General features: G+C 41.6%; 2 protein-coding genes across 4 annotated transcripts in view; both read left to right on the top strand.

Annotated features, from left to right (window-relative positions):
- The window catches only part of mast1a (microtubule associated serine/threonine kinase 1a), a 78,388-nt gene extending 68,715 nt beyond the window's left edge, over positions 1 to 9,673 (top strand). For both annotated transcript variants that reach the window (XM_084041599.1, XM_084041598.1), the window contains exons 22-28: positions 638 to 882; positions 1,196 to 1,447; positions 1,552 to 1,784; positions 2,179 to 2,301; positions 2,584 to 2,720; positions 2,912 to 3,099; positions 5,299 to 9,673. In XM_084041599.1, the coding sequence (XP_083897725.1) occupies positions 638 to 882; positions 1,196 to 1,447; positions 1,552 to 1,784; positions 2,179 to 2,301; positions 2,584 to 2,720; positions 2,912 to 3,099; positions 5,299 to 7,094 (2,974 nt within the window). In that variant the 3' untranslated portion in view covers positions 7,095 to 9,673. The remainder of the gene's footprint in view (positions 1 to 637; positions 883 to 1,195; positions 1,448 to 1,551; positions 1,785 to 2,178; positions 2,302 to 2,583; positions 2,721 to 2,911; positions 3,100 to 5,298) is intronic.
- A 1,631-nt stretch (positions 9,674 to 11,304) lies between these two features.
- On the top strand, positions 11,305 to 25,417 carry atg4da (autophagy related 4D, cysteine peptidase a). 2 transcript variants are annotated; one of them, XM_084042187.1, is made up of 11 exons: positions 11,305 to 11,634; positions 14,045 to 14,250; positions 14,474 to 14,557; positions 14,688 to 14,861; positions 15,664 to 16,015; positions 16,459 to 16,523; positions 16,870 to 17,021; positions 17,775 to 17,853; positions 18,230 to 18,306; positions 18,653 to 18,772; positions 23,612 to 25,417. In XM_084042187.1, exons 1-11 carry the CDS (start codon positions 11,615 to 11,617, stop codon positions 23,789 to 23,791), a joined length of 1,509 nt encoding a protein of 502 aa, XP_083898313.1. In that variant the 5' UTR covers positions 11,305 to 11,614; the 3' UTR covers positions 23,792 to 25,417. The 2 variants fall into 2 exon arrangements, with proteins under 2 accessions (XP_083898313.1, XP_083898312.1); XM_084042186.1 differs by having other exon boundaries at positions 13,977 to 14,250.

Genomic DNA, 25,417 nt, shown 5'->3' with positions numbered 1-25,417 from the left:
GAATGGCATGAGATTTAATGTTATGGGTAAAGCCACCTTGAACAGAAGTCATTTTGGGCTCAAGGTGGAGTTTCTTGGCTCTTGTAATGGAGCATTGTTTGTGATACAGCTTCTAGTTTGCTTTTTGTTTTTTATATCTTAGTTTTATTAGAAATGTACATGGCCATAGCACAAGATCAAATCTGTCTAATATGATTAATAACACCTCAATGCAAGTGTGGTACTGAGTAGAACAAACAACCAATTTGATGTTTATTCCAAACAAAGTGTGAAGGTTTATATCTCAAGAACAGGCTGTATGGGATAGTGTTAGTTGTAGAGCTGTTTTCTTTTTGATGATTGCTTACTTTTTATGTTTGGTTAAGTTTTTGGGTTCAGTATTTCTTGTTCAATCTTTCTGTTGGGTATTGTCAAAAGAGAAAAATAGAATAGAGGTGAATAACCATACATTTGCTAGTTATCATGCCCCAATTGTTATTAATCACCAATACCTTTCATTGCTATGAAAGGTAATAGTAGTTCCTCTTTAAAATATCTTATACTCTGTGTTTTTATAAAAGGTATTGGAAATCAGAATGTTAACATTTGATAAATGACTATTGTTGTGTATGGCCGTGTTTATGTCCCTCCCTCGTAGGAAGCGTTTGTCATGCTCCGAGTCCCTTTACATGGAGGGGGACTCCAGCCCTCCCCTCGGGGCTCGACGCAGATTCTCCGCCCTGATGGACACACATCGGTTCGCCTCACCACTGGAAGGAGACCCAGACCCCCTGTCTCGGCAGACCCCAGTGAAGGCCCGTGGGACGTCCCTAGATGGGTTCAACGTCCCCTCGCCCTGTCTGCTGGAGCAGAGGATCAGTCTGAAAGAGGCCAATGGAGTCGGTGAGGGAAGGAGAAGAGGAAGATGAGGTCGGGGTTGGCAGGGAGGGGAGAAAGAGTGGGAGTGACATAGAGTGGTTAGGAAACGGTGGAGTCAGAAAAGAGACGGAGAGGCAGAAAGTAACGAGAGAGAAAAGGTTGTGATAAAGAGAAGGAGTGATAAAGAGTAAAAGAGAGATAAAGCAGTCGACTGGAGGAGGTGAGAAAGCACACCATAATAGCTCATTAGATGGCTACCGCTGAGCAAGTAGGCAGGTGAGTCATTTGTAACGTTTCAGGTTATAAGTAAGAGCCACATGTGTTTATTTCTTCACAGACAAGCCAACTAGAGCAGGGGACACAGTGGGAGCTGCCATAGCCACCACGTCAGCCCCGGGCCCGGTGGTAGCCAGTCGTGACGTTGTGGCGCCTCCGCACGACACCATGGGATCGCGGGCCACAAACGACCTGGTCCTCCGAAGGGCGCGCCACCAGCAACTTTCAGGAGGGGAGGGGGAAAAGCGGAACTCCAGAGCCAAGGTCATCAAGTCAGCCTCCGCCACCGCCCTGTCAGTCAGCATACCAGCAGGTACGCGACGCTAGAACAACACGTCTTCACGCCTGTGGGATATTTCACTAATTTGTTGTCCCATATTTTTCCTCTCTTTTTCACGTGTTCTCCCCTGTCTCCAGTGGAGCAACATGGCGGATACTCCCCACTTGCAAGCCCCATGTCCCCCCGCTCGCTTTCCTCCAACCCCTCGTCCCGTGACTCTTCCCCCAGTCGAGACTTCTGCCCGTCCGTCAGCGCACTGCGCTCCCCCATCACCATCCATCGCTCTGGGAAGAAATACGGATTCACCCTCAGGGCCATCAGGGTTTACATCGGAGACAGCGACATCTACAGTGTACATCACATCGTTTGGGTGAGAGGGTTGTTACTGTATGTTAGTAACATACAGTAACACTGTATTAAGCAAAAAGGATTATGTTTTGTTTAGAGTTTTTCAGGGAACGGCTTTGCAAGCAAACATTTTAACCTGAGTTGGAGGTCTATCCTTAAATAGTAGTAAAGAATGTGGGATATGTTGGGGAATGAGAGCTACTGAAAAGAAGGCCACATGGTCTCTTAGCAGTAGGAGGCACAGTTTTCATCCTCTAACCCATTTTGAAAGGTGTAGATTATCTGCATTCACTGAATTCTCTTGCTTTAATATGAAAATGAAAACAGTTAGAATGTATTGATTTGACTGTTCATGGCCATGGGAATTCCTGTATTGACGCTACAATGTTGTGCTTATGTCTCTGGTTCAATGGCAGCACGTGGAGGACGGAGGCCCTGCTCAGGAAGCAGGCCTTTGTGCTGGTGACCTCATCACCCATGTCAATGGGGAGTCTGTCCATGGTCTGGTCCACACTGAAGTCGTAGAACTCATTCTCAAGGTAAGGCATATACACATAGTATGAGGCGAGCATACAGTGCATGATTATTGGCCCATGTATCGTAGTTAAATACTTAAACTTTAGGGTGTGCCCCATATCCCTCTTTTTTTTCCATGAGAAATTGGGCAAGACGTGAGTGACGGATTTAAAACAACACATACATCTTTTGAGTCAGTGTTTTGTAAAATAAATCGTCTTAAATGTATAGTCTACCGACGTTACTTGTCTCCTTCTTGTTATTATTATATAAGTTATTTATTATATTATTAATTCATCTTACAGAGTGGGAACAAGGTGACAGTGACCACCACGCCTTTTGAGAACACGTCCATCAAGGTGGGTCCAGCCCGCAAGGCCAGCTACAAGGGTAAGATGGCTCGGCGAAACAAGAGGACCGTAGCCAAGGACGGACAGGAGAGGTAGGATGTTGTGTCCCACACTGTTACTTGTTGTCGTTAATGATGGCACAGCAGGCCTCACGTAACAACAAATTATGTCTATACCATTTTCTTAAGCACACGCCATGACACTTGTCTTGCGCCATAACTGACAACATTGACAGGTTTGAACAATCTCCTTTGTCTTCTTCCCATTGTCTCTCCCCTGGCAGTAAGAAGCGTAACTCCTTGTTCCGCAAAATCACAAAGCAGTCCAACTTGCTCCACACCAGCCGCAGCCTGTCCTCCCTGAACCGCTCTCTCTCCTCCAGTGAGAGTCTGCCTGGCTCCCCTACACACAGCTTGTCAGCCCGTTCCCCCACACAGGGCTACAGATCCACACCGGAGTCCTCATATCTGGGTAGGCACGGCTGGTGACCTGAAACTACCGCGTCAATATCAACCTACATCACTAGTTCTGAAACTTTTTAATTTCAAGGACCCCATAGCTCAGAGAGTGTACAAATGGAACCAAATGTACTCGTAAGGGTCCATTTGGTTCCATTTGTACACTCTCAGAGTTACAGACCTATAAGGGACCATTTGCTTCCTAACTATCAATAAATTATAATTATACTATGAATAGTCACGGCACAAAGAACAATGCAATTGTTACATTTATATAACATAACGTGTCATAAACAACTAGAGGTTGATGCAAGCAAATGTTTTTTTTTGCCCCCAAAACAAGATCATACCGTCTTCCCTGCTGGCAAAATAACGTGTGTATGTATATGTAGGGTAAGAAAACATCATATCCAGCCTTATACCAAGCTATTGCACACAGCTACTGTGCAAAGCTCTCAAAATATCTTCCATACCTTTCACACATGCAAGCATGAATTAACACAAATTAAATCCCAGAGTGTTACCCTTAGACACAGTACAACATTTTTAAGGTATTGAGTAACCCTCAGTCCCTATATTAATTATTAAAACTTCCTTGTGCCTAACGGTCTTCAGTGAGGCATGCCAAGCTCAAGGCAACTTTAAAATGCTAAACGTTTATCAACCTTAGCCTAGATTCTAGGACTCTAGGCCCTAGAAGACCAAGTGGCCCTGAAAAGCAAGCCAGAGATTAGACTCCACGCAGGATTGCCTCAGATAATAGAAAAGGCATGGTGAAAGTAAAAGCATGGGAAAACTGAACAAAACCTGTGCATATAATACTGCTCAGGACACTCTCACCATGCTTGTGAACACACCAAATGACAGAGGAAAGGACAGAAATTAAAAACTAGCACACTAAACAAACTAGGGGCTTAGCTTTCAAACAATCCCAGCCAATATCACAACATGTTAAACCCTGCCTCAGCGCCGCAATATAACTGAGTCACCAAGCAGGTGTTGATTAAAAATAAATGTCAGGTTTATTAGTATAAGAGCTGGCAGGAAGAGTATGGCTGATCTGCATCTTAATTAGAGTCAGGCTCAATCAGACAGTTGCAAATTAATGAAGATCTCATTCTCAACATAAGTGATAAACCTGATTGAGGTCATCAGGAGCACAGCAAATTGCTTTTCAGATAAATATAGTTTATTGTTTATTTGGATCCCCATTTGCTACTACATCAGCAGCAGCTAGCTACTCTTCCTGGGGTCTGCACAAAGAAATTACATAGCAACATAAAGAAAACATATTACATGTATAAGAAGACATTTAAAAACTTAAAATACAAACAAATGTTTGCCCTATACATTAACATTACTGTGTGTTGCATTGAATTTGTTTTTGACATGGGAAGCATAAAGAGACCTTGTGTGGTGCTCATCAAAGCTAATAGTTGGTTGTACAAGATGCTTGAGACCAGAGTGGATGAAATGTTTCTGACCAAAGAAAGCAGAAGATAAGAAGTCTGTCTTTTACCAATAGAATACTAAATAATCCATTAAATTTTCCGATGCAATTCTAACTCTGCGAGCACTGCACTTTTAAAAGTTGAGAATACTTTAATTAAGGTAGTTTAACTATTAAAATGCCCCTACTGTATTATGTGGGCCGCTTTTTTATCTTTTTTACCTTTTTTACCTTTTTTATCCTTATTCTACCTCTGTCCTCTCTCTTCTCATGAAAACTACAAATGATGGAGCGCGCACAAGAACAAGAATTTCACCCACTTCTTTACACATGTAAACTTAATATAATAACATCGTATTCACTATATTCGTCGTGGAGTCGTATTTTCTTAAATACTATTAATATATTGCTGCTTCACCAGCATCAGCCCACACCAGGAGAGGTGACAGGCAGGGGAAAAACACAGACAGAGAGTTGGTGGCGGTCTGACAGCTTGTCTATGCTAAAATGTCTCAGTCTTAATTTACACCTAGCGTACTATACTAGTTTAAATCTTTGTTATCAATATTCGGTACTTTCCATAGAGTTACATTGCAGTACATTTCTTTCTTTTTTCATTTTCAGCAGAAAAGTCACTGTAGGCAGCGCTTTTCCTTCACAAAAAGCACCTAGTGTGAACATACTGTACCCTTAGGTACTTGTGCAGTAGCTGCTGATTGTGATTGTATCATCTTTTTCACTTTGTTCTGTGCTCTCCTCCAGGTGCGTCTTCTCAGAGCAGCTCCCCAGCCTCCAGCACCCCCAACTCCCCTGCTGCCTCCCAGCACATGAGGCCCAGCTCCCTCCATGGCCTCTCCCCTAAACTCCACCGTCAGTACCGCTCAGCCCGCTGCAAGTCTGCCGGCAACATCCCCCTGTCCCCGCTGGCCCACACTCCCTCTCCCACCCAGTCCTCTCCTCCACCGCTACCAGGCCACACTGTAGGGAGCTGCAACACCACCCAGACCTTCCCTGCTAAGCTCCACTCCTCACCCCCGGTGGTCCATTCCAGGCCCAAGAGCGCCGAGCCCCCTCGCTCCCCTCTGCTCAAGCGGGTCCAGTCGGCAGAGAAACTCGGCTCGCCTCTGACCCAGTCCAGTTCTACGGGGGGACTGGGCGGACCGCTGAGGAAGCACAGCCTGGAGATGCAACACGCAGACTACCGCAAAGACGCCTTCCTCTGTGAGATGGCCCAGATGGGGCTCCAGAGCCTGCTTGAGACTGAGGGGGAAAACCTGCCTTCTAACCCCCCACCGCTGCACTCCTGCCTGGGCTCCCCATCCCACTCAGCCGCTCCAGAGACTGGTGTGCTCAAACCTGTGAGGAGGCTTGGCAGGCAGGAGTCGCCACTGAGCAGGGAAGCACTGCTCGCTGGAAGAGAAAGGGAGAAGGAAAGAGAGAGAGAGAGGGAGAAGGAAAGGGAGAGAGAGAGGGAGAAGGAAAGGGAGAGAGAGAGGGAGAAAGATACAGAATATAAAGCGGCAGTTGCAGAGAAATCCCCAAGTCGAAGCGGAGCCGCAGAGATCCAGTCTTCCTTTCCTGGAAAATCTCTTAGAAGTGACCCGTTGAGTTCCCAGCTTGGTCAAACCTCCAGACTTCAGTCCCCAAGTACAGACACCATGAGAACTTCAACTCCGAGCACACCCACCAAAACAACAGTAGCTTTTGGTGGCCTGAAGGGGCCTGACAACATCCCCCAAGTTCAAACAGTCTCATCTCCTAAACATCAGGAACCCAGAACAGTCTGGAGTATGTTTTCTAATATGAAAGATCCCCTGGACAACCTAGGAGGCAAAACTGAACCAAAGCAGGTAGGGGACAGTAAGAGTTGTACAAGTAAGACATGCCTGCCCAGTTGTGTTTTAGGCAAAGGCACAACCACCGCACTTGATAAAGGTAACGGACAGGGCCTGGCAATGAGCATAAACAAATCATTTAAGCCATCGGTTATGGGGGAGAGTCTGAGAAAGAGTGGTATTGAGAGCAATGATGTGAGAACTTCAGACCTCGGCTCCAAAAGCCCTAAACTCCCGTCCAGGGTCCTTGCACCTATTGTCCCTCCCCATGGACAACCTCTCTCCATCGGAAAGGTTAGGCAGGGCCTGGGGCCTGTTAACTGCTACCGAGGCACTCTGGACTGGGAGGACAAGTGTCGACTGGAAGTGGTGGAGGAGCACTCACCTTCCCCGTCTCCGTCCCCCACCGGAGTTACCCCCTCGCTCTGCGGACCCTCCCTCTGTAAGTCCCGGCCTGTCTCCCCCGGTGACAAGACAAGCTTTGTCACCCAGCTAACCGCTGTGGCCAAAACTGTCCTTGGGCCAATGAAACTGGGATACCAGGATGGAGCAAAGAACAAAGACCAGCAGGCCAAGACGGTGGAGGAGAAGCAGGGTAGTTCAGCAGGAAAGGGAGAGGCTTCCTCCGGAGGCCGAGCAGTTGGCGGGCCTGCAGTTGTAACCCAAAGTCCTGTTAGCTCACTGCGAGAGAAGTTTGGAGGTGGTAGCCCCCAAAAGATGTGACCCCATGTGGTAGATAAGGGAAAAAATTGGGAATACAAATGCCTTTCAGAAGAACAATGCAGCATAGGTAAAGCACTTAAAAAAGAGCATGAACATTCCAAATGTATAAGAAATAAGGTATTTATTAACTCCAAAATCAGGAGTAAAGAAAAAAGAACTTCTGTAAAGGTGTGCTTATTGTTGTTTTCTATTGTAAAGTACTATTTAATAAGAAGGCACCCCATGTTATGTAAAAGTCTATATCAGATGTATGTATGTGTGAGTGTATGTGGGAATGCGTGTCATATGGTATGTATGTAAATGTAATGTATGTATAATAGATACAAAACGGTCAACAAGTGCTTTACTGATCAAAACATGCTGAATACTGTGAATACCAAATCCAGTCACTCGATTTTGAATTTCAGCCACTCTTTTATTTTTCCTGTCAATCAGAGGAAGCCATTTAAACCATTTACAGCCAATGATTTAAATGCAAATGGTCCACTGAGACTCGATGTAATCTAGCATTCACATAAAACAAAACAAAGCGACACACAAATGTGAGTTTGGCCACGGGTGAGTAAAATTATTGTTTATTTTCCATCCAGCAGTTCTCTTTCTGTGAGTTGATTTGCATAGTCAGCCGAGGCGTTCTGTCAGTGAATGTCCCACCATCAAGTAAAGTCTCCCTGTCATTCTTGGTGCATGACTCGAAGCGGCTGTTCGGCACCAATGTGTCTATTTCTGGTGGCTATTTGAAGGCATTGGCCTGTTCTAGGGTAAAGCTGGGCTGACTGAGGCTTGGGCTCAGCCCTTATCTCTGCTACACAGGAGAGCCACCAGAGCCCTGCTCTCTCACTCTGCTTTTTCCTGCAGCTTTCACACACAAACAGGCACACACCCACTCACCCATGTACCATAGGAGGTAGTGTGTGTGTGTGTGTGTGTGTGTGTGTGTGTGTGTGTGTGTGTGTGTGTGTGTGTGTGTGTGTGTGTGTGTGTGTGTGTGTGTGTGTGTGCGTGTGCGTGTGCGTGCATGTGCAAGTATGTCTGTGGCACTTGTGTGCTGGATTATCATACTCCGTCAAATCAGCAAGGATTTACAATAACAACTAGACTGGAAATAAATGGACAGCGTTCAGTGTCTAATAGCATTTACATATTTTTGCCACATGGAAGAAAATCCTCTGCTACTCTATTATCACTGGCACAGCAAATATTGCTAGAATAGATACTTGTAAAAACTGGAGTTGTATACAGAAAATAGATTTGTGCTTGTCCTTTGAAGGCAGGCATGTGTACAGGAAACCTGTGTATTGATCTGAACCTAAACGGGGAAGCAGGCAGTCATGGATGTAGCATAACTTGTTTATAAAAGGGCTGAGTGGATAAGATAGGGCTGTAGAGTCAGGTATGTTTAGTGCTGTTATTCTGTATCACAATAAACCTGCTATCTGTAATCAAACTGTGTTGTTAGGCACTATACAGTGGATATAGATCATAATATCTATTTTATGCTCTCATTTGTATGACATCTGTAATCTTTGAGTAAAGGATTTGCTATCAAATACATTCAGCAAGAATGCTGAAATTAAAGGAAAGACAGGCCTACAGTGTGACAAGAATCACTCTTTCACATTCATCTCAGTTCACAATTACTATCCAATATGCATAATCTTATGCAAGGCATTTACAGTTGTTGGCAGGTATGGACTGCTTGTCCAATATTGTAACCAGCCTAGTTACTGTATGAATTAGATAGAGGATCATTTTGTGTGAAGATCTGCAAGCTCTCATGCAGTTTGTTATAAGGCATGTTACACTGCCCTCTGCTGGTTGAATATTGCCTCTGTTCAACATAATGCCTTGTGATCTCCAATAACTTGGTTGGCGAGCTTCAGATAATTGTAACAAGGTTATGTCCACTGATACGGTCACGGATATATTGCAGAATGGACATTATAAGAAATAGGGTTAGTGAATATGCATTTTCTTTCTGTTTATGCAGAATATGCAGAATATTGCAGTAATTAATTAAATGTACTGTACACGTGACACATGAATCATTCCTTTTATGTTGCTGTCTTCTTCATATGACTGTTAATTCTACCTTTCTTGAATAGGGCATACAGTTTTCTAAAGATTTTCCTTAAAAGTTCTAGTGACAAGAACACCTTATAGTAGCTGAGTTGTTTTTTTTTATGTCGATGTAAAAAAAAAAAATCAGGTCAGCTCAGATCAGTTAATGAAGAAAAACAATTGTACTAAATCTTGTAAAAATCTTGCACCCACTTGCAGGCATTTTACTAATCAGAGGAATCTGTCCCAGAGTTACATGTTTGAGCTATTAGTCAGTTCTGGTTCTGACTAATGAAAAGAGTAGTGTGAGATGCACTTTATTTTAAATATTATGTGTATGATGTTACTTTGGAGAACATAGAATATACTGTATTCACATACTGTATACATGGATTCTTAAAATGAACACAAAATCCAAGTATAATGACATTCCACTTATCTGTTAACTGAAAGTGTATTTATTTGTATCATGGGGCACTTTGTTTGTGATAGATGTCATTTAAATGCAGACACCTGAAGTGCAGTATGTGTAATAAAATTCAGAGATTTGATCCAAAAGTTGCCAGACCATTTATTTGTGACTCCTTTTTTGAAATAATTTTGTCTGCCAGTGTGAACATAGCATATAGGCCAGGTGGAAGGGAGAAGGCTGTGGCCACATGTATCATCCTCTCCCTTACCCGCAAGTAGCTTCAATTACCACCATTTAGAAAAGAAAAAATATATCTAAAACGATTTCATCAGCCATTTAAAATAGAGGAAAGGAGCCTCATTTCTGTACGTTATAATTTGACCAGACAGACCTCTATCACTCTCTATATCTTATTTCACAACATATTTAACCAATAGCAACTTGGCCTAAAAATATCATATAATTCTGTATTATTTGGAACATAGATTCGGTGAATATAGTCCCCCTCCACTCAAATAGTGTTGAATATTGTGTCAAAATGATTTGTCTGGTTCTGGCCAAAGTGCAGAACATGTATTGCCCTTCATAAGATGCCTTTTTGAAAGAACCTTTAAGTAACCCACATGAGTACTTTAACAATTAACCCGCCTGCCAGATAACCCAGGAACTGTTGAAGATCAGTCAGTTAAAATGGAACATACATTTTTATTCATCTTTTAAATTTCTTATAAAGAATTATTTTTTGGCATTTTGTTTTTGCTATTTTTTTATTCAAACCATATTCAAATATGGTCTGTGCCTGAGCCACCAGGCACCTGGTCTATGGGTCTATATATATTTCAGGCCATTTTCAAAAGATTTGTATACATTTTGAACTTGTGAAATGGGACATCATGCGCAATGACTACTTTTACTTTGGTACTTTAAGTATATTTTGATGCCAATACTTTTTTACTTTTACTCAAGTACATTTTGAATACACGGGACTTCTACTTGAGTACTTTTTTCCACCGCTGCAGAGTGATATTCATTTATTGTGCCGTCTAAAAATTATGTAAGCTCCAACAAATTAATGAAACGTGTAGTGTAACATTTCAAGACCATAATGTATACGTCAGAAATTACACAACTGTCAGTCAGCGTAAATATTACACCCCATGACCCTCATTGTTGACGTATATCCAATCAGATCTGTGACATCTGACTTTAAACCAATCGCGTGCTCTCGGGGGCGGGACACAGGAAGTAAATGTTCTCTGCTCTAGGGTTGCCATGTCGGCTTATTATAAGCGACGTTGGGCTTGTTTTACTGTAAAGTCGCTTGTAAATATTGGTAGTTGCGATTTGCGTTTTTTTGCCTTGTTTCTAGTGTAGAATGTGTAGTTGCTTATTTAGGCTTGCTCCACATGTTTGCATTATTATTTAAACCAGTGGTTCTCAAATATTTTCATAAATGTGTTGTGCCCAGGGAGCATTGTGTTGTTAGAATGTTTAAAAAAATATTCCAAATATTCCACATTTTGTTGCAAGAGTTTTTGAAAATAGATCTGCAAGCTCACAATGCGTTGCATCACGACGCGTTGTGGATCGGGTATTTTAAAATATCCGATGGTTTAAAGTGCTCACGTGGGCTAGAGTAGTTGCTTCTTTTGCGCTTTTTTTCATATACCTGGCTGCTTATTTCTCTCACAAAATATGGCAACACTGTCCTCTGCTGCTGTCAAACTGCGACCGACTGAGAAGCAGCACAGAATCCAGTTGATCCTCGAAAGCAGCATCTTCATTATTCACAAGTTATTAAGACTGTCCTCACAGTGTGAGAGCGACAGATTGGACTTTTGATGAACAGAGGAAACCTCACGACCTGCGAACATCTGCTGTTGTTGGAAAGCCTCCTCCAGGCTCCACGGTGGTGGATGAAGTCTGCGTTGACAGCCATAGCTACCAGGCTAATGTAAACTCTGTTAGCTAACGTTGTCGAGCTATGCAGTGTTTTCACTGAAGGTTGGATTACATTGATTGAAGCATAAAGGACTGAAGCACGAAGATGACCCCGTGCCCTGCCAGGTATAAACACCCCTTTAACAACACTATGGTGAAATAAGTTACCTAAATAAAATGAATCACTGTTTAGCAGTGGTGGAAAACGTACTCATTTTTATTTACTTAAGTAAAAGTATCAATACTGCAATGCAGAAATACTCTGTTACAAGTAAAAGTCCGGTATAAAAACATACTTGAGTAAAAGTGCAAAAGTATTGGTACCAAAATGTACTTGAAGTACTAGCTCTGGTCCATGGCGTTATTTGGACCAGATTTATCGAAGTTCCAAAAGTAGAAAGTACTCATATGCAGAATGTCCCATTTCACAGGTTTCAAATCAAATGTATAAAGATCTTTGGAAAATAGCAGATCTAAGCTCACCGCGACGCATTGTGATTGTGAGCTTGTAGATCGTCTACTTGAAGTGGTTAATGTATCTTTTGTAATAAAAATCTACCAATTAACTAGTAACGCATCTCGAAGCTATACAGCGGAGGGAGATGTTCCAAATGGGGCTATAATTGCCTCTTAGATGTCGTGGAGTAAAAGTACAGAAAATTGGAAATACTCAAAATCGTACTTAAGTACTGTACTTGAGTAAATGTACTTACTTTACACTACTGCTGGTTTTACATGGTTACAGTACTGTAGCCATTTAAAACCAGCACACTTATGTACTGTCAGTAATGGAGTGAGGGATAATCAAATGAGGATAGTATGATGGTCATTCATTCCCAGGACAAAATAGACAGCCACCCACGCAGGCTAGAGGGATAGTATGTGTCCACTGTCCATAGACATAAGAAGAAGCCTACAATTAACTTTACAGTAAGCAAGGAAAACACGAGGTAATATATCAAATAGAAATATTAATCTAGGATCGGTAAACCAAGAACCTATCATCAGTCTTGAAACGGTACAATATCCAAAAATCAATAATCTGTACATTGAAAGTCCTACAAACTATAGGATGCCAGGTCTACAAATAACCTGGAATCTGTCTACATAACATGCTGTCTAATTTACATTATCTAACCTCAGAGATTCTTAAAGTTTTTCATTGTAAGGCACAAAAGGATAATTCAGTCACAGAGCGTGAAAAATAGGCTATTGTTGTTTTATAGAGGCCAAAGTTAACAGAAGTAGATTAGATGGGTTAAATTTCAGATCACAAGTCCAGTGACCAGTTTGAGAAAACTAGGACATAAAGTACTATAATACAATATCACAGCACATGCTTATATATCTATGTTAATAGGAATTTCACAGCTTTTGTACTTATTTAATGTTATAATTATGTATTGATAGCCTGCATAGTTGCCTGCCTCAGCTTCTGTGACAGAGGTTTGAACCCCCCCCCATAGGCTGCTTAGGCCACTGTTGGAGCTCACTGTTGTCACATGACATTTTGACATTAATTGAACTGATTTCCCATTAGAGGAGAAACAATACTGTTCTTTGTTCCGGCTACAACTCTTCACTTTTGTGCAAGAAAGGGAAAAGTCACATGTCACATGATCCTTTGTGGTGATATGTTTCTGTTTCATGTATTGTGTAACTCATCCGCTGTGTAATTCACAGAGTTATGATATCACTGTACACTTCACTTTTTTCAATCGTTAGGAATGCAAGTGTGCGAAATCTGCGAATACATACCACCATGTGATGTGATTATTTCATGGAGTATGCACAACTAAAGTGCTGTCAGATTATAGTTTTTTTCCTCTATTAGATAACCTTGGAAACTTGTCCCCAAGTTATTCTGTCACTTCAGCATTTAACTAAGCAATAAACGGCAAACAGTTTGAGAAGAAATGTCTACTTTAAGAGCAAACAGAAAAAGAGCTTTTACACAATACTGAATCGGCATAACACTGGGCTGTTTAAACTTTAAACCTTTTTGCTCTTTTGTAGGGCTGCAACTACCAATTATTTCCTTAACATTTGCTCCATCAATTTAATAACTTTTTTGATGAATCTAATAATCAAGAAGCAGGTTTTATTTTATAATTTGTTATTTTCTTTATATCAATGAATGAATTCAAACGAAACATTTCTAACAGATTTTTACAATCAACTAAATCTATTAGTCTAATTAACCACTTATAAGCCCTATTCTAAACTTCGTCATCCAACAGCGTCACAGAAAAATTGCGAATTGCGATGCGTTTTGTGCTTTTAGATCGGCTATTTTCACAATAAAAAAAAAGTGAAATCAATGTGCATCAAACACATGTGTCACTCACAGAGGCCGCTGTTGATTCCTCTTCCGTGTTTTGACACCAAAATACAGCATTGTTAAATGGAAAATGTCCTGTCAGTGACCCGCCCACAAATAATTGTTACCCCCTCCCCCTTCAACTCAGCTGTTCAGTGCAATGAGGACTGCATCCCAGCTCTAAGAGCACGGAGCCATGAATTCCATCTCTCCCAGTGCGGCTCAGTATGTGGGGGGAGTGGTGATGCAGGATGAGATGGTGGAGACCAGGAGGCACCAGACCCCGGAGCGGCAGGGCAGATTATTTGGCCTCGGTCAAGGCCCGAGTCCAGACGCCAACAACAGAGAAGCAGCCGGAGAACCGGATGAAGTGGACAAACTGAAAGCCAAGCTGATGTCAGCGTGGAACAATGTCAAATATGGTTGGTTGTTGTGTGATATTCTGTAGGGAACAGTGTGTTTGTTCATGATTGTGTGTTTGTGCACGATGTGTCCATTCATGTATGTATGTGTGTTTATATGTGCATATGTAAAAGACCTTTAAAAACAGTTGACATTATTGCCTAAGTCAATTTCCCTGCTTGCCATCTTTTGGGATTTTCTCTCCAACTTCTCTTTTCCCTGCTTCTTATCTCTCTCCCTCAGGCTGGTCGGTCAAGACTAAGACCTCCTTCAATAAGACCTCTCCAGTCACAATTTTGGGACACTCCTATCTGCTCAACAGTGAAGGTAAGATGGACACATGGTGTTGATAGATATGGAGCTCATGTTGACATATATGTTTTTAAAGTGACATTTTCTCTACCTTTCTTTTTCTTCTCTGAATTCCTTTATTGCGCTCTCTCTCTCTCTCTCTCAGATGAGGTGGAGCGTTTCCGTCTGGCATTTGTCTCCAGGTTGTGGCTGACTTACAGGAGAGAGTTTCCTCAGTTGGAGGGTTCGAGCTTGACTACAGACTGTGGCTGGGGCTGTATGCTACGCAGCGGGCAGATGCTGCTGGGACAGGGCCTGCTTGTCCATTTCATGCCCACAGGTTTGTCTCTCTCTCTACCATGCACTCACAGTTTCTGAAACAGAAAATCTGGTCCGGCAAGTACTAAAACAAATGTCATTACTTTTTTTAATTCATTAATAATTAATTAATTGATAATTACTATTATCAGTTAATAATTGATAATAGTAATTGATTTGTTGCTTGGCACACTCATTGAAAACAAACCACAAGTGCAAACCTCACCCTTCCGTCCGTACCACCTAAAGCAAACAAATCATTAAAGTGAAAACATTGCCATGAATAATAGTCTCAAGACCGATACGCATTATTACGCAACAAGCTGACCTCATTGTACCTTTTCTTGTCTGACTCGTTCTTTCATTCTCTAGTCCCTCTGCTCCTCGGTTTTCCCTTGTTCTTCTGCTGCCACAAGCCTGCCAGTTGTCTTTATTTGTCTATTGTTTCTCTGGATAGTTGGCCCTGCCTCGTTCTACTCTATTTTCTTCCTCCAGCACTATAGATTCTGTTTTCCACTGCTGTTTGACCAATGTCTTCCTCATTCTGTCTGGCCCAGTTTATTTTACTCAGCAGCTGTCTTTTTTTTTCTCTTCTTCCTTTTCTTCTTCCTTGCGTCACTTCTCTTGTATACTTTATTTGTGTTTCTTTCTCTCTCTTCCTGTCTATATTTTATATTTTTCTTGTCTACTTTATACCTGTCTTTTATGGCTGTTCTTACTTACAGATACAGTACACTAGTCTTTAGCTGCCTGCTTGCTTAATTCAGAATCTATTTGTGTTTTGGAGCCATGATTCAATGACAAGCATTTTTGATGTTCTCCAGATTGGGCTTGGCCAGACGCACTGCAACTGGCCGATGTGGACTTTGAGGTGTTTCGACCTCGCTCCCCAGCCCGTGCTGGGGGGGTTCCTATCCCATCCTTTGGCTCCCCTCGAGGTCCCAGCAACCCCCAGAAGTCCCTGCCAGGCGAGCAAGCACCCAACTCTATCCAAAAGAAGAGACCAGAGTCTGTGAGGGACAGGCAGGCAGAGCCCATCCATCGCAGGGTGGTGACCTGGTTTGGGGACCAGCCCTCCGCACCCTTTGGGGTTCACCAGCTGGTGGAGCTTGGCAAGAGTTCAGGAAAGAAAGCAGGAGACTGGTACGGCCCCTCTGTAGTAGCACATATACTAAGGTAAGTACTGATGCTTCACTAAATTTTGAAATGGTTTACAAATTATTTACACATGATGGTAACCATTAAAGGGAGTTAAAATAGATGAAACACACACCTGTAATGATGACGTGCCGGACAACAAAAACGAGCATGACAAAGCCCTTTCTGAACCCTCTATGGTTGTGTCCTCTTCAACCTCTGTCTGAATCCGTCTGATTCTTCCCCCTCTCTGTGTCTCTTCAGCGTAAACTCGCTCCTATTCCTAATGATATCTAGACTAGAGTTTATCTGTTGTTCTGCCCAGTGCCCAATGTAATGCACTTACTAATGTCATCATTTAAAACACCCTCATTCTGGTAAAATCATCTCCTTATTACATTTATATGTAGGGGAAACATGGCATATGTATAAATAATGTAGAATACACAATGTTTAGTGTCCTGGTCCTCTTGTGTTTGTAGGAAAGCAGTGGCCAAAGCCTCAGATGTCCCCAATCTGGCTGTTTATGTGGCTCAGGATTGTACTGGTGAGTTTGACAACACACCGATTTTGATATGCTCCCATTGTGTAATGTGTGTTGGTGAGTTTGATATGCTAACTGTAATAATTGTGCTAATTGTGAGCATATCAAACGTAATGAGTGTAACGTAATATAGACACTCATGACTTCTGATGTGCAGTGGTGAGTTAGCAGCCTCTGAATTAGTGCCGCAGCATATGTTCTGCGTCTCACATGATAAGTTACTCAGTAAGTCTCAGATGTCACTGATGTATTTCTTTGCCGTGAAGCAAGCAGCCCTTGGGGCATCCTTATCATGTGCGTGTGTGTGTGTGTGTGTGTGTGTGTGTGTGTGTGTGCGCGCGCACTCTAGTGTACAAAGAGGATGTGGTACGCCTTTGTGACCTTTCTCTGAACCAGAATATCCATGAGCCCCCCAGTCAGTCTTGGAAGTCAGTCATTATCCTGGTACCTGTTCGACTGGGAGGAGAAACACTCAACCCCTCCTACATTGAATGTGTCAAGGTCTGCATGCCCTTTCACATACAGTACATATTACATAAACACTCATTCATTTATTATGACACTTATTGCTATGGCTATACTGTATAACAAATGCATCTTAATATCGAACGAACGTGTCACTGAGGCCCCTGTGGATTGATGACTTCCTCTTCTGTGTTTGAAATGGAAGCACAGTGTTGCTATGAATAGAATGTCTGTTGTTTATTTGTTGTTTATTTCCACCAGGAGATCATGCATTTCACCCCTGTGCGTGTGTGTCTGTCCACATCTAATCTTGCACACTACTAGGCAGCATCATATTTATTGTACACCCTGACAGCAAGCTCCTTTTAGAGAGTTTAAAAGTGCTAACACCAAGATGGATACAATTCTAATACAGTCTTGAAATCACAGACATTTAGAGTTGCAGAACAAACATGCTGGAGTTGAAGATAAAATGTTTTGGGTGATGTGATCAGGACATAACGACAGACAGTAAAAGACATAAAGACAGTAGATACGATGTACAACTGGTAATCATATGCTGTGCTGCTCTTTCATGGCTGCAGATAGTAATTTAACTGCATACATCGCTATTATTATTTAGGACATGCCTCCTGGGCTGGCAGAGAATTTCATTCTACTGAGCACACATTTCTAGGTACATTTATTTCTCTGATGATAGTAAAGGGTACTCTAAGATTGGATTACATTTATAGTAATCTAGTATTCTCAGTTCCACCTCTGAATGATAATCTGTATATTCATCTCCAGAATATCCTCAATTTGGAATGCTGTATTGGAATCATTGGTGGCAAACCCAAGCATTCACTGTATTTCATTGGCTTTCAAGGTAAGAAAGAACTGGCCTTGTTTTATTCTTTATTATTATCATCATTATTATTATTTTAAAAGGAAGACGTTATCAGCACATAAGAGTCTTTATAGTAGATAAGTGACCACTTGATTGATTAAGGTTGACACTGTGGCTTACGTATTTCGAGCTTGTAGATCTGCTATGTTTGAAAATAGGGCTTAAGTGGTTGATGTTTCCCTATCACAGCCTAAACTTGACACCTGTGCTCAAGGCGTTGCAAACCCATGCTTTGTTTGTTGTCCTCACCATTCCCTCAACCTCCAAGGAAGCTTTCCACTCCTTGTCCAGAGCCGTAGTGGTTTCTAATTCTTGGATGCTAATTGTGCCTCTCTCTTTCTGTTTGTTACTGTAGATGAGCAGCTACTCTATCTGGATCCTCACTACTGTCAGCCTGTGGTTGATGATACACAAGTCAACTTTCCACTGGAGGTTAGTGTCTCCCTCTTCTCTCTGTCTATCTCTTTCTCTCTCTCTCTGTCCTTGAGTTGATCTCTTCTTCTCTCTTTGTTGGTGTCGCTTCTCTCTGCACCTGCAGTTTGATACTTGACTTTGGGGTTATCCAGCATCCCTATTTTGGGCATGTCATTATAGGTGAAACATTATGTAATATAGGATTTCAACACCTTTTAAAAACAGTGAAAATAGCAATGCATTGTGATCTTGTAGATCAGCCATTTTCCTTATATTTCTGCAGGCCTAAGTGGTTAAAGATCCTGTTTTGAGTGTGAAGTTCTATTGAATGATAATTATTTAGCACAATCTCTCTCTCTTCTAGTCATTCCACTGTAGCTCACCCAGAAAGATGCCCTTCTGTCGTATGGATCCAAGCTGCACCATTGGCTTCTATGCCAAGAGCCAGAAGGACTTTGAGTCTCTATGCTCTGCTGTCAGTGTGGTGAGTGAGTGTTTAGTCTCCTAGTGCCTCATAGAATACATCACTTATTCACCCCTAGGGCTTAATCCACATTGTATTTGCATACCACTTTTGCATTTAATAAAATAACTCCTCTTTCCTGCTTCAATCATATCAAGATTAGTTTAACAATCATCACTTTCACACATTTCGTTGCCATAGTGCTTCAGAGTATAGAGGATGAAATTAAAGAAGATTAAAGAATGGACATTTTCATTTTCAATCTATTAACACTTGAGGTGCCAGAGGTTTATTTAAAAAATGTACTTTGAGTGCCTGGATTTTTAACCATTTTTTAACCTTTTTCAAGTAGTCACAAAATATTTTCAGTGATCCCCTCATTACACAGATAGAGGTGTCGTACAATCGGGGGGGGGGGGGGGGGGAATTAAAAACATTCGGTAATCCGTTCCATAGTTGCAGCCAGTTGAAAATAGTCAAATTAACATTGTAAAAAAAAAAAGTACACAGGAGCAGAGATACAGGCTTTTGAAGTCATAAGTTAACCAGGAAGTGGATTCAAGTCTAAATCTTCGAAAAATGATATCTCCTGTTGCTATGAAGGAAAAAAAAATCACTCCATGGTTGTATTTCCAAAACCGTATATATACGGTTTTGGCACCCAATGTGTTAAGTAATAATAACAGTAATATAATCATTTTTATTTGTATAGCACCTTTCGTTACAATGTCCTTACAAGTAGAATGCAGTGAGATGTTCTGCCGTATGTGAGCCGGTCCAGTGTGTCATCGTCCAGGTCAATTAGACTACGATTGCCATTCAGTGGGTGGTGTTTGGGGCAGCTGGTTATGTGTTCCACAGTTTGTAATGACACTGTCCAGTTGTTGTTTTAAATTACAGTGTCCTGTCAAGCCTCACACTGAGATACGCAGGAATTGCCTATCTCAGTGCTATTATCTCAGTATTATTATTATTATTATTTGATCGACCCATGGAGTCACCACCGCACGCCAAAGAAATGTATTTTTGTATTCATACCAACATACCAGTTCACCCATTAACAAGATAAACTGAAATTGATTTGATGACTGAAGCAATTAAAGAGCCATCTTTAATAATAACCACTCATTAATTAAAAGGGAATATCTCGTTGATTGCATGCAATGAACTAGAATTTATCACATAGGTATCAAATGGAGTATAATGTGTATACTGTAGGGAATTACTGGAGTGTATTCAGTCATAATAAATGAGTAGAGAAAGTAGGAGACCAAAGGTCCCTCCCCCTTTTAACTGCCTGCTCTTGGCAGCGCAGTAGCAATCAATGGACAGACAGACAGACACAGGTCGTCGAATTAAATTAATAAAAACTGACATTATAAACTTGACCGGACAGAGAATTCCAAGGTACACCCGGCAGCTAACATTTTGGATGTGTAGAACATAGCACATTAGTTATCTTAAGATCTATGTTGTTGATCCTCCTGTCGGCGACGTCAGGGGATATACTGTAATCAATGGAATGACAGGTGTGTAAATGCACGCAGTGTCCCTCATACAAGAGACGCACGCACACATGCGCCTATCATTTCTGCCTTTCACTACAGTTAACAGGTGGGGCTACTTCAGATACAATAATTTAATTCACTTTGTCACTCAAATACCGGCAGAAGTGGATGTCTCAGTGGTGCATGATTTGACGCAGTTTTCCACGATTTGACGGCGTGAGAAATACGATGTGTGGTGTGAGTGTGTGTGAAGAGTGTCATTTGCGTGTGTCTCCCGCTCATTGCGTGAGATTTGGCAGCTCTGGGTACGGTCTTATCAACACTGAGCTTGAGAGGCCCTCTTCTACTGCTTCACATGATAACTTGCTGTGTAGAATGGCCAGGTCATCTGCATAGCCGTACTTCCTTGATTGTGTTGGGTAGGTTGTGAATGTACATGTTGAATAGTATACAGTAGGTTCCAGCAGCCCAGCACTGAGCCTTGCGGGACGCCATTCTTGAGCTGCTGCTTTAGCCATGGCTGGTGAACAGCCGAAAGCTGCGGTTGTTCAGCATCTCCATTATGAAGCTCACCATGTGCTTGTCTGGGATGGTTTACAGAAGCTTCATGTGTAGTCTAAGCCGCCAGACAGTGCCGTAAGCAGCTCTGAGGTCCAGGAAGATGGCTTACTCCTGCCTGAAAGCTGCCCTCTATGTCTTGGCACAAGAGGGTCACCTGGTCTGTTGTTGACCTACTGCTTAAAATTTCATGTATGTGCAAATATACAGTGACAACAATACCACAAAGGAGTGGGGACCCAATTATAATTTGCTATAATTATTAGACTGGAACAACCAGTAGTGCAAGTTGTAGTGCAACTCAGGTTACGAACTGGCATATACTGTATGTAATTAGCAATATATTCAGAGTAAAATAAAATGCCCAGGTTTTTACCACAGGTTTCTCATTAGCTGAGACTTGACTCTTATATAGTTTGGTATTCATTGTGTGGTGGCTACAGAGAAGAGATACTGTAGTACCGTAGCAAAGATGATGCCCAGATAATAAATGGTTAATATACGGTACATGTTTGGTTTAGAAAATAGGTGAACAGGTGTGCACATCCAACAATTGGGTTAAGGTACAGGATAGAAAGATAACTACAAAAGGAAGAAACCTCTGCACAGTGAAAATTAAACTCCAATATTTAATTTGTGTGTTAACATTTTTGTCAATGGATCTTCATGCCTGATGAAACGACGTTTGCTTCAATGGACCGTCATCATCAGGCATGAAGGTCCATTGATTGTTATGAAAACGTTTTATCTAAAATGTTCTTCCTTTTTGTAGCTTTGGTTCAGTGACAGTCTAAGAATATGTGGTATGAATGTGAGTTGTGGACCAGGAGGCAAGGGTAGCCCACTCCCCACTGGCATGGTTTTCCCCTGTTAACCAGGGGTGTAGTGGAGGATAAATGTCATTTACCCACTGTGACACAGGTCTAACTAAAGGCTGGAAGGATGTTGCTCAGGTGACACCACAGAGTATTTATTTATAAAGAAAAGAAAAAAAAAACAGAAAATAAGATGTACAAATAGCTGCTTGCCATGCATTGTATTTTGGCTATGAATACAGGTGTGCCTCGAGAGATTGACTCGCCCCCCTTGGTGAGAAAACATTTGAAAACCATTGCTCTAAAACAACGAATGCCTTTTCAGTGTCTGTAACGGTCTGTGTGGCATGCCTTTTCAAGGCTCACTGCCAATCAGCCTTATTAATTGGACACATTCCATTGAAAAGGCATTCCACAGACATTAGAAAGGCTGCTGCACCAGGCACCACCCCTTGGCTCTCCCTGTGCAGCCGACACCAAAGCGCACCGAACTCATAATAAATAGTGTTTAAAGGGTCTACACCATGAATTTTAACTTTTTCTTCATTTTTGTGTGTTTTTGGTCTCCCCCACCTCTCTTCTGTTCCAAAAAATACCCGACTTCGAGCATGCAGGCTTTCATAGGCTATCTGTGGTTTTTATGTAAATTGGTCTGAAAACAGTCCGTCAGATTTGTTCCCCCTGCCTACGTCACGTCAGGGAACAATTCCTCCCGTTTTTCAGTTCCAACCAAAAAAAAACAAAAAAACTTTTTTTTCATTTTTTATTTTTTTACTTTTTCCACACAGAACCAGGAGATAACATGCATACAAACTGGCTCAATAGCGCCCCGTGCCAAACAGGACAATGTGGTATTGCAGGTGAAAGTGCTTTATAAGCCAGAGAGAAGTTAGTTGGAATGAGTATATCTGAGGCTTGATTTAGGCTCAAACCTTTTGAAAAACGTTTGAGGGACATAAACAATATGATATTAAATATTATTATTATTTTTTTAATTCATGGTGTATACCCTTTAATCACTTACCTGATATACTGTAGTCTGGGTTTGAATGGTATAGCCCAATTACCTCTTCTCCTATCTTTTAGGAATGCTTGTGTTGGTCCTCTTACTAAAGCTGTGCAGCAAAGGACAGATTGTGTACATTAATCATATTGTGAGCAGTCTGCATGCTATGACCAGAGATATGCAGGAATCAAATCTAGTGCTGAAATAAAATTAAAAAAAGTCCACACTGGCTCTCGGCTCCATCTCAGCTCCACAGTGGAGCTGAGAGCCAGTGTGCAGACTTTATTTATTTCACTATTGATCTGCCGTTTGTCCAGCACCTGCACTTTAGATTGGGATATGCATGCACTATCCCTTTTTTTTAATCAAAACTAGTGCTACCTTCCATGGGGAGGGATGACTGTCAAATGGTCATGACAAACGAGTATTGAGGATTGTAAGGCAGCCTGAGCCATGTGGACTGTGACTGCGATTGACTGTGACTGCTGTTTCAGCTGACTGGGCAGGTTTGAATCCTGACTGGTTGGGATCCAAAAGGTCATTCTGTGCAAGATGGTTAGAAACAACCTGTTTCCCAAAAAGGAAAGGAGTGATACCGGTCTGTAGTTTTTGACATCGGATGGGTTAAGTGGATGACTTCATGGATGAGTTGATGATGGTTGTATGATTGGTAGATCAGTAGCAATGGTATGGAAGATCTAATTACTCAGAGATATTAGAGTGACACAGTGGTATTTAAAACAAAAACAAAGGATAGATTGATCCAATCAATAGCTCGATCCAGCAATTGATCACTTTGAAAACCTGTCTATTCTAATATAAAAATGATTAGCTCATTATCTCAGTATAATGCAATATTATTTTCAAAAACAGAAGTTTGGTTTAACAACTTTAAAATGCATGTCCATCCTTTCCCTAATAATTGATCAGTTTTCTACATCTGCTCAGTGTCTACTTTTGTTTTTGTCACCAGGCCCTGTCATCATCCAAGGAGAGGTATCCCATCTTTACGTTTGTGGAGGGTCAGGGTCAGGACTATGGAATAGAGGCTCAAAGCAGCAATCACACTAGCCCTGCAACTCATATTCTGCCCCCAGGCATACTGAGCAGGAGTAACAACATGGGGAGTACTGATGAGTTTGTTTTCCTGTGAGAAACTATACACTGAACAGCTATGGAAGCCGTTCCACCATTGACCCATAGGGGGAAGAAGAGGGAGCTGCTTTTTTGGTTTGTTTCAAAGGAAGGATTCTATAATCTTGTTGGTGCAACTTCAAGGTGGATTGTTGCTTTTACACTATATCACTCACCCTGGCCCATGGCAACAGAAACGTCACCTTTAATGCATATAATATTTTTTCCTATACATCAAGCTATCAAGTGGGTATTGATGCAACGCTATCTTGCAAATGAACAAAATCACGATTTCAACATGAAATGTGGCTTCAGTTCTTTGAAGTACTCAAGGAGTGCTTGATTTACTAACCAGACCCATTTACAGCAGCTTATTCTGTGTATTGTAAGACAAGATATATCAAGCACCCTTTTTTTGTTTTTGTTGTTTTTAGTGTTCCAAATGTACAGTGTGCAGCTACTGTTGACCCTGGCTTGAACTGGAGACACTGAGGTTGATGTTTGGTGTGCATGGTATTTAATGAACAGACTAGTTGGTGAGATATCGTAAATATTGGAGAACTCCTGTTCTCTGTAAAGATTAGTATTACTGTTGCAATATCTGCTGTACTCTCCCAATGGAGTTGTATTCACTATCGCGTGAGTGTGTGTGTGTGTGTGTGTGTGTGTGTGTGTGTGTGTGTGTGTGTGTGTGTGTGTGTGTGTGTGTGTGTGTGTGTGTGTGTGTGTGTGTGTGTGTGTGTGTGTGTGTGTGTGTGTGTGTGTGTGTGTGTGTGTGTGTGTGTGTGTGTGTCATGGGGGGCATTTGATAAAATGTGTTTAATAAGTGAACTGTTGGATTTGATCATATTTCCGTCCACAGGTTTCGAGTTCTTCAACATCGTCTTCAACAGCTGTCTTGCTAGCGTTATAATTATGTTCTTAAAATAAGGCTATGGTAATATAGCCTTTTGACACTTCTAATCAATTATGTCTATGATAAGTTGCTAGGGCTTTAATCTACCATACCTTCACACCATTGTTACAGCTCTTACTGTACATTGACTTGCCATCGGGTACAAATATAGGACATTACGATCAGAAATATATTGTAACCAAGTTCATATTGTAACATGAGTTACAGTAGCTAGTACTAGCTACCAGTTGGGTGGGTAGATAATCCGCGTGTACAGTACCAGAAGATATGGTAGTAGGACTTTATGAATATTTTGCTCTGCTGTCCCCTTGAATGTTGTCTTCATGCTTCTATTGCAGTGGTTTTCACACTTTTTCATGTTAAAGACCCCCAAATTAGCCATGTATTTGGCTGTGGACACCCATCTGAAAAGATTTTGTGCCAGGGACCCCCGTACAAGATTGTGTAAAATATTTTAAAAATATTCCCTTTTTTCCCCAAGATTTGAAAGTAGCCGATGTGTATAGGTTTAAAGTGGTTAAAAAGATTTTGATGATATATTAACTCATTTTGCTGGGGACCACCTGGAACCCCATTGAGGACCCCATTTTGAGAACCACTGTTCTATTGTATTGTCATTGGGTTTTGTTTGTCTGTTTTTGTTTTTCTTTAAAGGCTACCATTAAGGCTACCATTAAGTTGCACTATCACAGTGGATGATAACTGATTAAACTGCACACTGAAATCCTG

Source organism: Gymnoscopelus microlampas, assembly GCF_963454915.1.
Source record: "Gymnoscopelus microlampas genome assembly, chromosome: 2".
Lineage (NCBI taxonomy): Eukaryota > Metazoa > Chordata > Actinopteri > Myctophiformes > Myctophidae > Gymnoscopelus > Gymnoscopelus microlampas.
Note: the sequence above shows the minus strand (reverse complement) of the source record. Positions and strands in the feature narration are given on the sequence as shown.

Bases quoted from the DNA above. Each gene is read 5' to 3' on its own strand.
- atg4da (XM_084042187.1), top strand. From the start codon at position 11,615: ATGACCCCGTGCCCTGCCAG. The intron at 14,558-14,687 runs GTAAGATGGACA...TCTCTCTCTCAG, and splicing joins CTATCTGCTCAACAGTGAAG to ATGAGGTGGAGCGTTTCCGT. The intron at 17,022-17,774 runs GTCTGCATGCCC...ATTCATCTCCAG, and splicing joins CCTACATTGAATGTGTCAAG to AATATCCTCAATTTGGAATG.